The sequence below is a fragment of the Triturus cristatus genome, chromosome 3_2 (genome assembly GCF_964204655.1).
Source record: "Triturus cristatus chromosome 3_2, aTriCri1.1, whole genome shotgun sequence".
Classification (NCBI taxonomy): Eukaryota; Metazoa; Chordata; class Amphibia; order Caudata; family Salamandridae; genus Triturus; species Triturus cristatus.
This window is the reverse complement of record NC_140584.1, coordinates 811,549,597-811,566,459: the sequence shown is the minus strand read 5'-3', so window position 1 is coordinate 811,566,459 and position 16,863 is coordinate 811,549,597. Positions and strand designations below refer to the sequence as shown.

The 16,863-nt window shown below is 41.9% G+C and overlaps 1 protein-coding gene across 1 annotated transcript in view; it reads left to right on the top strand.

Annotated features, from left to right (window-relative positions):
- The window catches only part of CARF (calcium responsive transcription factor), a 360,952-nt gene that overhangs the window by 47,293 nt on the left and 296,796 nt on the right, over nt 1-16,863 (top strand). Inside the window, exon 3 of the mRNA XM_085648958.1 lies at nt 922-1,041. Coding sequence (XP_085505084.1) covers nt 922-1,041 — 120 coding nt within the window. The remainder of the gene's footprint in view (nt 1-921; nt 1,042-16,863) is intronic.

Below are 16,863 nucleotides of genomic sequence, written 5' to 3'. Positions count from 1 at the left end.
AGCGTCCAGGCCCTAGGTACCCAGGGTACAGGTGGAAGAAGTACCAATTGTGGATATGTTTTAGGGTAGAAGGACTGGCACAAGGGGCCTGGTTGGCAGGAACCCTGTGCAGTACAATCGAAACTGCATCAAATACAAGTCAAAAAGAGGGGGCTAACCTTGTCAAAAGAGGCACTGTTTCACAGACGGTCTATTGTGAAACTGCCAAGAAAGATTGTATTACAAAGAAGCAGGCGCCGGACATAAAATAATGTGTGTGTTTATACAGGTGCATAAAGATTCAATGAGATGGTATCTCAGTTCTCTTATAAATACCATCTATCGTACAAATTGAACTACATATTACAAAGCTCTCAACATTCCATTATCAGCAAGGGAGTTTCAGAACCATATGAGGGTTAACTTTTTTCAGACAGGGCATCAGAGCACAGGTCAGTTCAATGTTGGTGCCTGTTTTCAAAAGATGAACATGTAATACACGTTATTGAGAATTAGTGATCTATCTTTCTTTAGGCACATCTAGGATGTTTTAAGTTACTGGTTTAAAGCATCTACCAGCGACTATGGTCCACATACTCACTTGTGTGGAAAAAATTAAAGTAATAGAATTACCAGTATCATCACAAGAAGTTTTAAAAGGGCACACAATTAAACAGAAAGGGAACAGAAAAAAAGCATAAAAGAACATTTGCAAAATAGTGGCTGTGCAGTGCAGGAGATATTTTGTCACCAGCCGTGTTAACCTGTCAGCGGGGAAACCTAAGCATGTCGGATTTTATTTGCTTGATTGTTTCCATAAGAAATGTGGTGTAGCTAACGACGATATATAGAACAATATAATTGATTGACAATTTAATTTACTGAAATGCATAAAATGAGTATGACTCTTCTCTTTGAATCAAAACTGTGTATGAATTGCAGAATGCAGTGTTGCAGCTGTCTCAGACCCAGCCTCTTACAGAGCAATTCCAACTGATGGACCAGAACGGCCGAACTATCCATTATGATCTCCAGCCGGTGGCAGGTTGCAACACACAGATGGTGAGTAATAGTGTACCCACAAACATTTATTATTTCAAAGCTTCCACACTAGAAATCCTCATGGTAGCATAATGAGATTCCAAAGTAGTGTCCATCACCGCCTGAGGTAGAACTGCCTCTTTTATATTCTGAAGGTGTTCTCATGATAACTAAAGGTGCCAAGTACCCTACTAGACCGGCCTCCCACAATATCTTGATTTCGCGATTTGCAAAAAAAACCCACAAAATCAGCACTTTTGTAAAAAACCCGCAATATTGACAAAAGTGCCCACAAAATATGTGCAAAAAATAACTGGCTCTTCACCAGTAAAAGAAGTATGAGCAATAGGCTAGCAGGCACCAGAGGTGTTAACTTCCTCTGTTGCCTGTCTTTCAAATGCACAAAGCCCCCTCCTGCTGTGGAAATAGCCTGCAGCCTGCCTCACATGTGTGTGTGCCCCCGGGAACTCTGCAGGCAATGAAAGGCTCTCCTGCCCCCCCCTCTCCGTTGCACTCCTCTCCCTCGGCCCACATCTTCAAATAGTGTACACCTGAAACCTGATCCAGACTATTAGCATGCCAAATTGGATGGTGTTTCTATGCCCTCACTGCTTTCCCTCTCCTCCTTCCCCAGCCCCTGCTGCCTGCACACGGCAAGCCTCGCAGGTCAGGTGATGACAGAAAAAGAGCAGGTTTCACATTGTGGCCTGCTCTCTGTGGCATCGGACACCCTCCAGTTTGAGGAGCTATGCTGCTGGAGTCTGTGAAGTTACAGATTGTTATACAGCACAGTTTCCAGCAGTGACAGGACAGGTCTTGCAGGATGTTTATGACCGGCCCATTGTTGGCCACTGCAAAAACACTGCAAATTATGAGTTTTTGGGCCACAAAGTTTGCTTTTTTTTGGCTGCAAAATTTGCCAACCCAAAGCTGCAAAATCCTGGGGGGCCATCCTACCCAGTGAGATGACACATTTACAGCAACACAGAGATAGTAATATCATTCAGTTCATCATTTGAGGGTGAAAAATAAAAAATGAAAACAAGATAAGCAGTGCAATTCCCCCGTTTTCCGCTATACCACATTACAATGTAGTGTACAAAAACATTACAACTATATGAGGCCTCGAAGAATCATAAAGATTTTACTAGACCTGCAGGTATAGTGACTTAAATAATCTACTCGACCTAATTGTAATGCTCTTGACCAATAAACTTGTTTCAAATTATGTGATTGTCAGAAAATATTTTAATTCACCAAGCTGCCATTTTTTTCATTATAGCTTATGAGAGCACCTTCAAATATGCTATTTCGACATGTCTGCTCTACAAAAAACTCATTTGAGTTATTGGACTAAACATTTGCTCAATATATAATACACATGTAGGCACATATAGAATACCCATGAGCCCTGTCTTGCCTCTTAGTTCATTAACATCATTGCCCCCCACACACCCTGTGCGTCTTTTTGTATCTTAGTGATCAAATTGTCTTTATCAGCGAGGTCAAGGGTGGTGAGACGTTATTAACTTGCATTCTTAAATGTATATGACGGAGTTTGCAAAGGCATATTGAAGATAATTCAAATTAATCTATCAGTCGTTATCCTGTGCAAGAATGTCCTCATAATGAGCATAAATACTTATGAGAGTTTAATTGCAAGGTAAAGTAAAGATGTTCATTTGTTGTCCTATATAGTACCAGATTTCAGGTCAGCTCGTGGTGTGTTTTTGTTGATGTACTTTTCTTACCTTTGCCTGGAGTGTAATTTCTTTAGAAATCTTCTGTACCCCATGTTTGGTTCTGCACCTTCCTTTTACTTTTCAGCTCCAACCCCAAGCAAAGGTTGAAAACACGGACAACAATTCACAAAAATGTGAGCTGTATGGGAAGTTACATCACACTCCCATGAATTTCTTAAGGGGCATACATTCAACCATATTCAACCCATTATCTCTGAAAGGCTAATGCATTTGCGGTGATTGGAAAGTACAGAAAATACTTATGGCCGTTAGCTCCCTATTTACTTTCTCTTACTGCCAGTATCTACTACAGTATTTTCACAATCCTTTTAAAAAATACCATTCAGAAAAGTAGCCAAAGTGCGAGTCTGAACCTTGAAAGAATTGTCACGAAAAAACATGTATGTTCCTTTAGCATTTGCTATTCTTCCCTTTAGTACATTAGATTATATTACTTGGTTTAGTGACATCTATGGAAAAGAATCATTTCTAAAATGAATAAGCCCCTCCAAAACAGTGCCCTGACAATGTTGTTCAATGTGAAGCGAAAATGTGGTGTTTTCAACCATCATACAACTGACGATTTTGTTTATGTTAACACTGTGACAGAATTACTTCTAGCCACCGCTAGATTTGTCAGGCAAAGAAAAGACACAGCAAAGCAAACTAATTGCCAAGGATCACTTGATTTGTTGTCGAAATAAATACCCTCATATAGTTCTTTGTTGCAGTGTAGAATTGCAAAGGTTTCAACCACCCTGGAAATTTAATGGCTCCAATGTCTATCATAATCATCTCTGCTTGGTTTATTGTCGGAGAGTTGCTGAATGTTCAGGTCTGAATCCCAATCGGCGGGCGTGTTGTACAAAATGCTTACACAGTGTCATTTTTTCCTCAGTTTAAAACCCAAGTAAATAAGCACACTTCTTTGCTTTGTGTTCTAATTTAAAATGCATTTCTGATTTGGTTTAAATTGGCATCAGTTTAGTTTATAAATAGGATATAATATGTTGCCTTTGTAGAAATTATTTTTTTGCAAAATTACTTTGGAAAATATATCTACTTAATTTACAATGTATTTCAGGGATTCCACATATTCTCAAATATATTTTACAGTTTGTGAATGCAGAGAAACTCTCAATCATGGGAAAGTAGGATTACACGTAACTTTTCCTTATTCCTTAGTTCATATTTTTCTTACAGGTCCTATCATTATCGATAAAATACCCTCTCAATGGTGTGGTTTTCAGTCCTGTTCCGCAGTATTTTTAGCATTGTTATTATTTGGCAGTGCTTTGCTCATTTCTAGCAGGTCTATGTTGGGAGGAGGCAACTCCGGCCACCCAGTGGCTCTGAATCCCCTCGCCTCAAGGTACAATAGCCCATGCTGCAGGCAGTCAATCAGTAGACGGTTCTCTTAGCTTTAGGTGCTGGTGTTCAATCATCAGATTGTCGCACCAGTTCCTGTTTAATTACTGTGCTATGCCAACCCATACCATACTGGCCTTATGTCCACAGACATACTGTGGTAGGTCACCGTGTAAAGCCTTGAGGCTGAGGACAGGGCATGTGTCCTCTCTCCCACTGCAGAAAGGTACCCTCTTGGCTGCATAAATGCCTTCTGACTGTTGTTGACCACAAAGGATCAGGATTGCCGCTAAGTGGGAGAAAACATATAGGTAGGGTTTGCAGTAACTCATATTAGTCCTCTAACCAGGATGGATCATTATTCTTTGAGGAGAGTTGGAGTCCATAGGATGAATGTTGTGCAGAATGTTTGCCCTGGAAGGATTTTTTCAGACATCTGTGAAAAGAGAATACTTGGCAAGTGAAGGCTGGCATTTCACTAAATGCCTATGAACTAGTTAACCAGCCACCTACTGGTACCATCCCTTCCTGGGTTGATATGATTCGGCTACTTTTAAGGAGAGTCTTACTATCCATACCAGCATTTCATCATCATCATCACACATAAATTCACTGCTAGGGACTCTAGTGTTTTTGCAAATGCTTTTCCTCCACAAACGGAGCAGGATCAGGAAGTAGTGCTTTGAGATTCACCAGAATGCCGGACAGCAGAGAAGAATTTCTTTTACATTACTGTAGGCTCTATACTTAGGACTAAAGCCTTATGCAGTTTACTACATCCATAAACCTTATCAGTGAATTGCTTAGTTATTCCTCTGAGCCATCAACGCTTATGTTGAATGCTTTTCTGTCTTGCAAAGAAACGGTTCAAAGCCGGAGGGTCAAAGGGAACATTTTTAAGACCACACAGGGTTGGATCCCCAACTAAAGTACCTGAAACAACAAGAACCCTGAGGTCTAAAATCACCAAGGTAAAGAAGAAAAAGAAGAACGAGAAGGGGATGTGTGAATGACAAACAAAAACCCAATTCACATAGTGAAAGGGCAATCCCTTTTAAGGACGTAATCCCTCACTCACCCTGGGTGACATGCTTCATCATATGGGATTCTCCTCCCAGTAAAAAATCCTAGTTTCTCTGGGGGCTACAACCCCCTCTATGAGAGGGAGGAGCTCAGGGATGTTTTGATTGTGCACTAAAGGATGGACTAAATCCACATATGATGAGCTGATACGTATGAGTGAGGGGTGCAGTGCTGACAAAATGATTGTGCAGTGAAATGAGTGTATTAAAACTAGTCACGGGACAGCAAAGAAAATACTCTTAGCACAGCCGTGCCGAAGCTAGATTAAAAACGTGAACACCACTAGTCAAATGTAAACAATGGTGATAAACAACAAAAGAAGGTCGACATGTTTCAGCCAAAACGCCTAAAGAGGCTCGGCTTTCATCAGGACCACAAAAGCTACTGCAAAATGAGAAAAACTGTGTGAATCCTACACAGAAAAAAGGATACTGTGAACACCCAATGATTGCTTGAAGGGTGTGCGTCACCTTGTCATCTCAAACATCACCTAAACAAAGAAAACTCGATATAAGAGCAAGTTGGTTCTTAACCCCTTCGGTGCTCATGACGGAACGGTTCCGTCATGAGCCACGGTTGAGCTGTGCTCATGACGGAACCGTTCCGTCATGACCACGCCCGCGCAAGATTCCGTCAGCACAGCGGCGGAATCTGCGCAGCATGGAAGGGGTTAATGCAAAGTACTTAAAATACAGGAAATGAAACTTAATAACTAATTGCATTAACCACTCACCCGTAAACACTGGGTGGGACTCTAACCTCCACCTGGCGACCGCTCAGGAAGGGAACACCGCTCTGAAAAAGGATGTAAGACGGCTCAAACTTTGGTGCTTACATCTCATGGGCGAATGTTCTAAAAATGTGGACTAATAAACTAAAAACAAGGGAGACTGATATCTTCGCTAATTGCACAGCGTGCTACTTGTAAGAAGAACTAATGAAATACAGCGTTCTTCAAGTGTATACGTTGCAACAGAACATACTTGTTAAAGTCTCGCTGTAATTGACATTTAAAATTGAACAAACCAAGAAAACCACTGTTTTATCAAAACACTGTTTGAAAAGACTCTGCTTGTAAAAATAAAAGAATTGGCCCACTAAACTTGGCACTCGATCACAAAAGTGCGTTAGTTGTAAAGCGAGTAGCCGAGGATACTTGAAAAAGGCATTAACCGCCTTAGAAATAACTATGTAGAGTCTTTCAGAAGAAATGATAACTTGGCAGTATATCAAGAAGTACCCGAGGGCTACTCCACGGGCTTACCTGTCCGTCGGGGAACCGAGGCTGAAATGAGCCTGAGGCCGGAGGTCCCGCGGGACGGGCAAACGTGAAATAAAAGCCGTCAGTATCTTCAATCAGTGGCCAATAGGAAAGCTCATTATAGAGAAACCAATCAGAGCTGCTCTACCGCCCTTGTCCCTGTTGTCTTGACAACGGGTGATGCAGCAAACGATACGGTTTCATGAAGGAAATGCACGAAAGAAACAAAAGTGCTGGCTCGTGCTATTGAGCTGGGCAACGACTTAACTGCCGAAAACGGAGGAATCCTAGTTTAAATAGACACTAGCTCCGTTAGGGAATGCACGAAAGAAACAAAGGTGCTGGCTCGTGCTATTGAGCTGGGCAACGACTTAACTGCCGAAAACGGAGGAATCCTAGTTTAAATAGACACTAGCTCCGTTAATACAGACAAATCGACGCGCAAATGCTCGTCAAAAAACAAACTTAAACAACGCCAAACTAGGTGTGCAAAACTGAAAAGAAAGACAGAGCGTGCTAATGTGCAAGCAAACAGCAGATGTCCTGGAATAGCGAGACAAAATCGGACAGCTTAGAGAGACTGTAAGATATTCAATCAATCCAAAAATCGGACAAAATAGTTCAGAGAAGGCAAGCACTAGGTAGCACAACCTCAGAAAGAAGTAGAAACCATGGAAAAGAGAGACAAGGGTAAATCTGACCATCACACAGACTACTCTCTTGGCTTATCCTATGTGCATAGTGTAAAATTTCGGGACCAGAAGCGGTCTAACTCTCTGAATTTCACAGTAACAACCACGGTATGTCGTCATTCAATCCTTTATAAACCCACCTTTGCTCTCGTTTGAACAGAAAGGAAGAGCAATCTGTCAGATGGGAGGGTATGAAAGGTTTGTCAAGGACTGTCCAGTGTAAGTCATTTGGAGCATGGTTGACTGATAGAAAGTGATTGGTGAGTTTGGTTGAAGAACGGCCACACCGTATGGTACTTTTATGTTCCAAAATTCGGGTTTTTACCCGACGGGTGGTCATTCCAACATATCGTAACCCTACGGACATGTTATTAGGTAAATCAAATTTGAGCGGTTGCAGTTACTGTGACTTCTAAGAGTCCACGGCCTTCCAGTGCCTATGTCGATCTCTTTAGTCACAGAAGTATGGCAACAAGCCGCACAGGAACCACATGGGTAGTGTCCTACAACTGGTGGTAGGCCCCACAGGGTATGTTGAGTGCCTGCTTGATGAGTCCAAGGACGGGTGTGTACCAGTTGATCTCTGATGTTACTGCTGCGTTTGAAAGCAAAGAGAGGTCTCGGCAACTTAACCTCTCCTATGTTCAAAATTTTCCAATTTGTCAAGATGATTTTTTTGATTTGATTGGAAAATTTACAGTAAGTGTGTACACAGGTCAACCTGTTGTCAGAGGATTTAGGGACCTTAGGTTCTAATAGAGCCTCCCGATTGTTATTTAAGGCGCGTTTCGAGGCTCTACGGATCAATTGCTTAGGATAATGCCTAGCCAGTAGTTGTTTGGATAAATTGCTCGCATGTTCCTTGTACTTATCATTTGAGGAGCAATTTCTTTTTAGGCGCAAAAACTGACCGAAAGGCAGGTTGTCCCGCAATGCCCGTGGGTGAAAACTGTCGTATTTCAAAAGGGCGTTCACCGCCATAGGTTTTCTATACAGCTCGGTACTCAAACCGCCCTCAGAGGGGGTTATCAATATGTCCAAAAAGGGAAGTTGGATCTTAGAGTACTCACAGGTGAATTTTAAGAAAGTGTTACAATTGTTAAGCCAGTTCTTGAAAGCCAACAATGAAGTCAGTGGTCCGTGCCATAGTACGAACACGTCGTCTATGTACCTCTTCCATATCCTTATTTGGTCTTTGTATGGATCGTTGATACCAAACACATGCTGTTCCTCAAAGACATGAACATACAGATTGGCCAGGCTGGGAGCAAAAATGCTCCCCATCGAAGTGCCTGACACCTGTAGGAACAGCTGTTCCTCAAATTGAAAAAAGTTTTCTTTCATGGCTAACTTAGCACATGACATGATGAACAGGACTGGAGTGATGGAGTCCGGTGGATTAGCCAACAGGAGAGTTTCGATGACATCCAAAGTCTCATCCTGTGGAATGCATGTATAAAGTGACTCTACATCAAATGAGACTAAATATTCTGTCTCACAATCAAAAGATAAATCTTTGAGTAAGATCAAAATGTCCTTGGTGTCCTTAAGGTACGTAGGCATTTTGGCAACCAAAGGACGTAAAAAATGGTCTGAAAATGCCGTGCTCGGGACCACTGGTCCCGAGCACGAGCACAACCTAGTTATCAATCTGTCCAAGAAAGTTCTTACACCTGAAGAAATGTCCCTCTTAAATAAAGGTTTAGGGTTTGTTCCTTCTTTCAGAGGCGATTTGTTCTCTATAAACCAAGAATTTGCTCTATTTTTCAGAAAGATCCGTTTGAATTTCTTCTTCCGAACAGATCTTGATACCCTTCCTGATGATCAAGACCTTAACACGGGCTTGCGGAACAAATCCACGTTCAATCCCTTGCCTAGTCAAGTTCCTTCACAGGTACTCACATTTGAGAAAGCGGTGACTGCACAGGTGTTTAATACTTGTGCAGTAGAAAGCCGTCAGTATCAAAACCTGACTAAATCTGAGCAACAAGCCTTAAGATCTCTCACTTCTGATGAGACGATCACGATCAAGCCGGCAGATAAAGGTGGTGCCACGGTTATCATGGACACCACCGCTTATCGCACCGAATGCTTGAGACAATTGAACATCGTACACTCCTATCGGCCTCTCACTGAGGATCCTACCAAAAGATTACAACAGACCATTCAGATTATGGTAAATGAAGCCAGCACCAATGGTTGGATCACTACAAATGAAGCCCAGTACTTGGTCAAAACCTCTCCTATTGTACCTTACTTTTACATTCTGCCTAAGGTGCACAAGAATGTGAGTCCCCCTCCAGGTCGTCCTATTATCTCTGGACTAGGGTCCCTTTTGGAACCTTTGTCGGCATTTTCAGACCATTTTTTACGTCCTTTGGTTGCCAAAATGCCTACGTACCTTAAGGACACCAAGGACATTTTGATCTTACTCAAAGATTTATCTTTTGATTGTGAGACAGAATATTTAGTCTCATTTGATGTAGAGTCACTTTATACATGCATTCCACAGGATGAGACTTTGGATGTCATCAAAACTCTCCTGTTGGCTAATCCACCGGACTCCATCACTCCAGTCCCGTTCATCATGTCATGTGCTAAGTTAGCCATGAAAGAAAACTTTTTTCAATTTGAGGAACAGCTGTTCCTACAGGTGTCAGGCACTTCGATGGGGAGCATTTTTGCTCCCAGCCTGGCCAATCTGTATGTTCATGTCTTTGAGGAACAGCATGTGTTTGGTATCAACAATCCATACAAAGACCAAATAAGGATATGGAAGAGGTACATAGACGACGTGTTCGTACTATGGCACGGACCACTGACTTCATTGTTGGCTTTCAAGAACTGGCTTAACAATTGTAACACTTTCTTAAAATTCACCTGTGAGTACTCTAAGATCCAACTTCCCTTTTTGGACATATTGATAACCCCCTCTGAGGGCGGTTTGAGTACCGAGCTGTATAGAAAACCTATGGCGGTGAACGCCCTTTTGAAATACGACAGTTTTCACCCACGGGCATTGCGGGACAACCTGCCTTTCGGTCAGTTTTTGCGCCTAAAAAGAAATTGCTCCTCAAATGATAAGTACAAGGAACATGCGAGCAATTTATCCAAACAACTACTGGCTAGGCATTATCCTAAGCAATTGATCCGTAGAGCCTCGAAACACGCCTTAAATAACAATCGGGAGGCTCTATTAGAACCTAAGGTCCCTAAATCCTCTGACAACAGGTTGACCTGTGTACACACTTACTGTAAATTTTCCAATCAAATCAAAAAAATCATCTTGACAAATTGGAAAATTTTGAACATAGGAGAGGTTAAGTTGCCGAGACCTCTCTTTGCTTTCAAACGCAGCAGTAACATCAGAGATCAACTGGTACACACCCGTCCTCGGACTCATCAAGCAGGCACTCAACATACCCTGTGGGGCCTACCACCAGTTGTAGGACACTACCCATGTGGTTCCTGTGCGGCTTGTTGCCATACTTCTGTGACTAAAGAGATCGACATAGGCACTGGAAGGCCGTGGACTCTTAGAAGTCACAGTAACTGCAACAGCTCAAATTTGATTTACCTAATAACATGTCCGTGTGGGTTACGATATGTTGGAATGACCACCCGTCGGGTAAAAACCCGAATTTTGGAACATAAAAGTACCATACGGTGTGGCCGTTCTTCAACCAAACTCACCAATCACTTTCTATCAGTCAACCATGCTCCAAATGACTTACACTGGACAGTCCTTGACAAACCTTTCATACCCTCCCATCTGACAGATTGCTCTTCCTTTCTGTTCAAACGAGAGCAAAGGTGGGTTTATAAAGGATTGAATGACGACATACCGTGGTTGTTACTGTGAAATTCAGAGAGTTAGACCGCTTCTGGTCCCGAAATTTTACACTATGCACATAGGATAAGCCAAGAGAGTAGTCTGTGTGATGGTCAGATTTACCCTTGTCTCTCTTTTCCATGGTTTCTACTTCTTTCTGAGGTTGTGCTACCTAGTGCTTGCCTTCTCTGAACTATTTTGTCCGATTTTTGGATTGATTGAATATCTTACAGTCTCTCTAAGCTGTCCGATTTTGTCTCGCTATTCCAGGACATCTGCTGTTTGCTTGCACATTAGCACGCTCTGTCTTTCTTTTCAGTTTTGCACACCTAGTTTGGCGTTGTTTAAGTTTGTTTTTTGACGAGCATTTGCGCGTCGATTTGTCTGTATTAACGGAGCTAGTGTCTATTTAAACTAGGATTCCTCCGTTTTCGGCAGTTAAGTCGTTGCCCAGCTCAATAGCACGAGCCAGCACCTTTGTTTCTTTCGTGCATTCCCTAACGGAGCTAGTGTCTATTTAAACTAGGATTCCTCCGTTTTCGGCAGTTAAGTCGTTGCCCAGCTCAATAGCACGAGCCAGCACTTTTGTTTCTTTCGTGCATTTCCTTCATGAAACCGTATCGTTTGCTGCATCACCCGTTGTCAAGACAACAGGGACAAGGGCGGTAGAGCAGCTCTGATTGGTTTCTCTATAATGAGCTTTCCTATTGGCCACTGATTGAAGATACTGACGGCTTTTATTTCACGTTTGCCCGTCCCGCGGGACCTCCGGCCTCAGGCTCATTTCAGCCTCGGTTCCCCGACGGACAGGTAAGCCCGTGGAGTAGCCCTCGGGTACTTCTTGATATACTGCCAAGTTATCATTTCTTCTGAAAGACTCTACATAGTTATTTCTAAGGCGGTTAATGCCTTTTTCAAGTATCCTCGGCTACTCACTTTACAACTAACGCACTTTTGTGATCGAGTGCCAAGTTTAGTGGGCCAATTCTTTTATTTTTACAAGCAGAGTCTTTTCAAACAGTGTTTTGATAAAACAGTGGTTTTCTTGGTTTGTTCAATTTAAATGTCAATTACAGCGAGACTTTAACAAGTATGTTCTGTTGCAACGTATACACTTGAAGAACGCTGTATTTCATTAGTTCTTCTTACAAGTAGCACGCTGTGCAATTAGCGAAGATATCAGTCTCCCTTGTTTTTAGTTTATTAGTCCACATTTTTAGAACATTCGCCCATGAGATGTAAGCACCAAAGTTTGAGCCGTCTTACATCCTTTTTCAGAGCGGTGTTCCCTTCCTGAGCGGTCGCCAGGTGGAGGTTAGAGTCCCACCCAGTGTTTACGGGTGAGTGGTTAATGCAATTAGTTATTAAGTTTCATTTCCTGTATTTTAAGTACTTTGCATTAAGAACCAACTTGCTCTTATATCGAGTTTTCTTTGTTTAGGTGATGTTTGAGATGACAAGGTGACGCACACCCTTCAAGCAATCATTGGGTGTTCACAGTATCCTTTTTTCTGTGTAGGATTCACACAGTTTTTCTCATTTTGCAGTAGCTTTTGTGGTCCTGATGAAAGCCGAGCCTCTTTAGGCGTTTTGGCTGAAACATGTCGACCTTCTTTTGTTGTTTATCACCATTGTTTACATTTGACTAGTGGTGTTCACGTTTTTAATCTAGCTTCGGCACGGCTGTGCTAAGAGTATTTTCTTTGCTGTCCCGTGACTAGTTTTAATACACTCATTTCACTGCACAATCATTTTGTCAGCACTGCACCCCTCACTCATACGTATCAGCTCATCATATGTGGATTTAGTCCATCCTTTAGTGCACAATCAAAACATCCCTGAGCTCCTCCCTCTCATAGAGGGGGTTGTAGCCCCCAGAGAAACTAGGATTTTTTTCTGGGAGGAGAATCCCATATGATGAAGCATGTCACCCAGGGTGAGTGAGGGATTACGTCCTTAAAAGGGATTGCCCTTTCACTATGTGAATTGGGTTTTTGTTTGTCATTCACACATCACCTTCTCGTTCTTCTTTTTCTTCTTTACCTTGGTGATTTTAGACCTCAGGGTTCTTGTTGTTTCGAATGCATTTCTGTGCCATTAACAGTAGCCTGTGATAACAGCAGTGAACTAGAATGTAATCCCCTATGCTTCTTGCTGTAGAAGTGATTATTTGATCCATTATCTGTACAGCTATCACGCAAGATGTGCATTTCTCCTGAAGCTCTTACTCTAGTTGAGAACCCCAAAGTCGTTCCCTTAAGCTTTAAGGTAAACTCCTCTACATTCATTTGAGCTTTTGGCCATAGAGGTGAATACTGTGCTATCCTCCTGAGACCTGCATCTTAGAGTCTTTCATTTATGCTATTTAACAGAACACCGTTTTATAATCACTACATAATCATAAAACATATGCACGACTGTGGTGATGTAAGCATTGGAAGATTAGCCTGAGAACCTTGTGAGGTCACTGGAAGACTCTGGTTCTATGAGTCAGTTACTCAGGGGGCCCTTTGTAGCAGGACGTAAGAAGATTAAATAAAGGCTACCGTTTCTACTACAACCTGCGTGGACCCATCTCTACACAATTGGCGACGATCTGGGATCCGAGTGTCGACTTTAATCTGGGGCCAGTGAGAGTAACTCTTCGTAAGCCTTTAACTGCTGTTCACTCGTAAGTGAACATTCAAGGTGAGATCCCCTACTTCGTCAGAAAGAACAAAGAACAATTGCTCTCATGTCTCGGCTTATGCTAATTTTATGTTAAATTCTTAAAGAACTTCGCTAACCTGACAGAATGTTTTAGAGCACTATTTAAAAAAAATGCCGATTTTATTTGGTCTGACACTTGTGAACGTACCTTCACAATCATCAAAAATTAAATCGTATGTGTGGGAACCGACTGATTACTCGGCGCCGCAGACGTGGTGGGTGACTCTGGGATATATGGTAGCCAAGCGTGATATTGCTCAACTGTGGAGATCCCAGAGGCCCCCGACGGTCTCGGCCTGGAAAGAACACATGGACTGGTGCATGTTTCGAGAAAAGGTGGTGTATGTGGCGAGGGGTAAGCCTGGGACATGGGTGAAAGTATGGGGCCCCTGGAACGCCTACCGCGGGGGTATCTGTGCACCACCGTTGCTGCCTGATACCTCGCCAGCCCCGTCCCCTTAGCCGACTCATTCCCCCGGTACTGGGCATTGGGTTCCCCCAGTCCCCGCTCTGCTCTCTTCCCCCTCTTTAGACTCCTGTGGATAGTTGGGATCCCCCCCTCTAGGGGAGCACGTGCTGCTATTTCCGATTGTGGGTTGCCTTGTGGGTGTGGTTTTTCTTGTTGTTCTTAATTTAAAATGAAACCGTATAGTGGGGTCTGGCTGATGTGGCTTTTGATGTTGTTACCTCCTGAGCATGCTCCTCCGCAACACCACGTGTTTTATAAATGTATGTCGTATGCTCCTGTCATTGATAGCGGCCGGCCGGAAGGTTGTAGGCCCATACTTGTATATTCTTGAGACTTGTAATAAACGGTTTAAAAAAAAAAATAAAAAAAAAAAAAAAAAAATTAAATCGTAAATGCTCCTGCCTTGCAACCATTTGTAGAAGGCAGAATCACTGTGGTGACAGTTGACGAGTGTGAATATGGCCTCGGTACAGTTCTTTCTCAACATAAACAGGTTCATGATTTTACTGTAGGATTTGCCTCCAGAACTCTAAGACCAGCTGAACGCAAATATTCTGTGACCGAAAAGAACTTTCGGCATGCGTATGGAGTGTTGAAAAATTCAAGGCATATCTGTGGGGTAGACCTTTTGTATTAATGACCGATCATTGTCCCCTAGTGAATATTCTTTCTGGAAAAAAAATTAAACAATTGAGTACATACCAGGTGGGAAGAATTCATGAGCTGACTGTTTGTCCAGACTTCCCATTGAAGTGCCTGAAAATTTGGAATGAGAATCTGAAATTGAGGAATGTTTTATTGCCTATGTAGGTGAAGTTAGTGTTTGTGATACAAATGAAGATTGGATTAGTGCAACTGAAAAAGACCCAATTTTAAGTCAAGTATTTGCATTAGTGAAGTCAGGTTGGCCCAAAAAAAAACAATTGTCTTACGATCTACAAATATTTTGGAAAATTTCAGAAGAATTGTCAATTGAAAATAACACTTTAGTACGTGAAGTCAAACTCGTTGCACCTTTGTGTTTTCGACAACGCATAATAGATTTAGCACACTGTGGTCAACTAGGTTCCACGTTAACCAAAAGAAAGGTAAGAGAAAGATTCTGGTGGCCGCGGATAGACCGTGAAATTGAGGAATTTGTATCCAAGTGCAAAGTGTAGATCCAGTGATAAAGTTTTGGTTACAGAATAGGAAATTGAACCTACCAATTGGTGTCCACAAAAAGCCTGGCAATGTGTTGGGATAGACTTTTTGGGTCCGTACCAAATATTAATCTATAGTATGAGATATTTTATAGTGATGGTGGATCATCTCTCTAGATGGGTTGAGGTGGAACCTGTTTCTGAACCAACCACCAAAAAGGTTATTGAATGCTTTCAAAAAGTGTTTGCCAGAGAGCGACTGCCAAGAGAAATCTTAACTGACAATGGAGTCCAGTTTGTATCAACAGAAATGACTTCATTTTAAAAAAATTGTGCCATAAGACATTTGAGAACACCTCTCTACCATCCACAGAGTAATGGAAGAGTGGAGTGCTTTAACAAATTCTAAGTAGAGTGTATACAAGCTTCCTTAAGAAGCAATATGAATGTAATCAAATCCATACAAGAGTTGATCTGGTCTCATCGCACCACACCCGACTCAGTAAAAGGAAAGTCCCCATTTGAATTGATGAGAGGAAGGGAAGCAGCCACAGAATTGTGTCCGTACTGGGTCACCCAATTGGTCCCTAAACAAGGGAGCATTGTAGATGGGTGGAAATTAGCTGAGAGCAATTCCAGGTTTGCTAACTTAAAAAGGGTGAACAAAATGAGCTCTAGTAAAAAAAAGAGTGCAGATTGAAAGTAGGAGACTGGGTGCGTGTCAAGAATCCTGTTCTAGTTGGTAAAGGTTTATCTAAATTCAAGAACCCTGTTCAGGTGTGTGAGTTGAGAAAAAATGCTGTGAAACTATCTGATGGAAATTGGTGGAATATTTCTCGTGTAGCCTTGACTTCACATAATAATTTTACACATGAGAATTTGAAGAAAATTGTGAATTTTGGCAAAATTGTTGAAGTTGTAAGGAAAAGTACTCGTGAGAAAATTTTGCCCAAAAAATTGAATGATTATATTACTTACTAGTTTTTTTTTCTTCTTTTCTTCTTTCCTTATTTCTTTCTTTCCTCCATCTCTTCTACTATCTTTTCTTCTTATTTGTTTGGGAGGTATGGGGGTACTGTTACTGTTATTTTGATTTTCACTCTTCTTGTTATTTCCACATCTGTATTATTTGCACTTCTTAAAAAAAGGGAGATGTGTGGTGATGTAAGCATTGGAAGATTAGCCTTAGAACCTTGTGAGGTCACTGGAAGACTCTGGTTCTATGAGTCAGTTACTCCAGGGCCCCTTTTGTAACAGGGCGTAAGAAGATTAAATAAAGGCTACTACTACAACCTACGTGGACCCATCTTTACAACGACATTAATCAATAACTTCATGAAGTGCATACAATTCTAAGAAATGTTCTGATCTAAAATGTGTTCAGTGAGTATTATTGTTAAGCATCTTCAACTGCGCAGTCTGTCTCCCTTGTCTTCTAGTTTGAATAAAGCTCATGCTAAGCATATGAAATATGCTCAATCTTTTCCCCACACCAAATTCAGTTTCTCTTTGGATCATTAGCTTGGCAAATACCTATTCCCACCA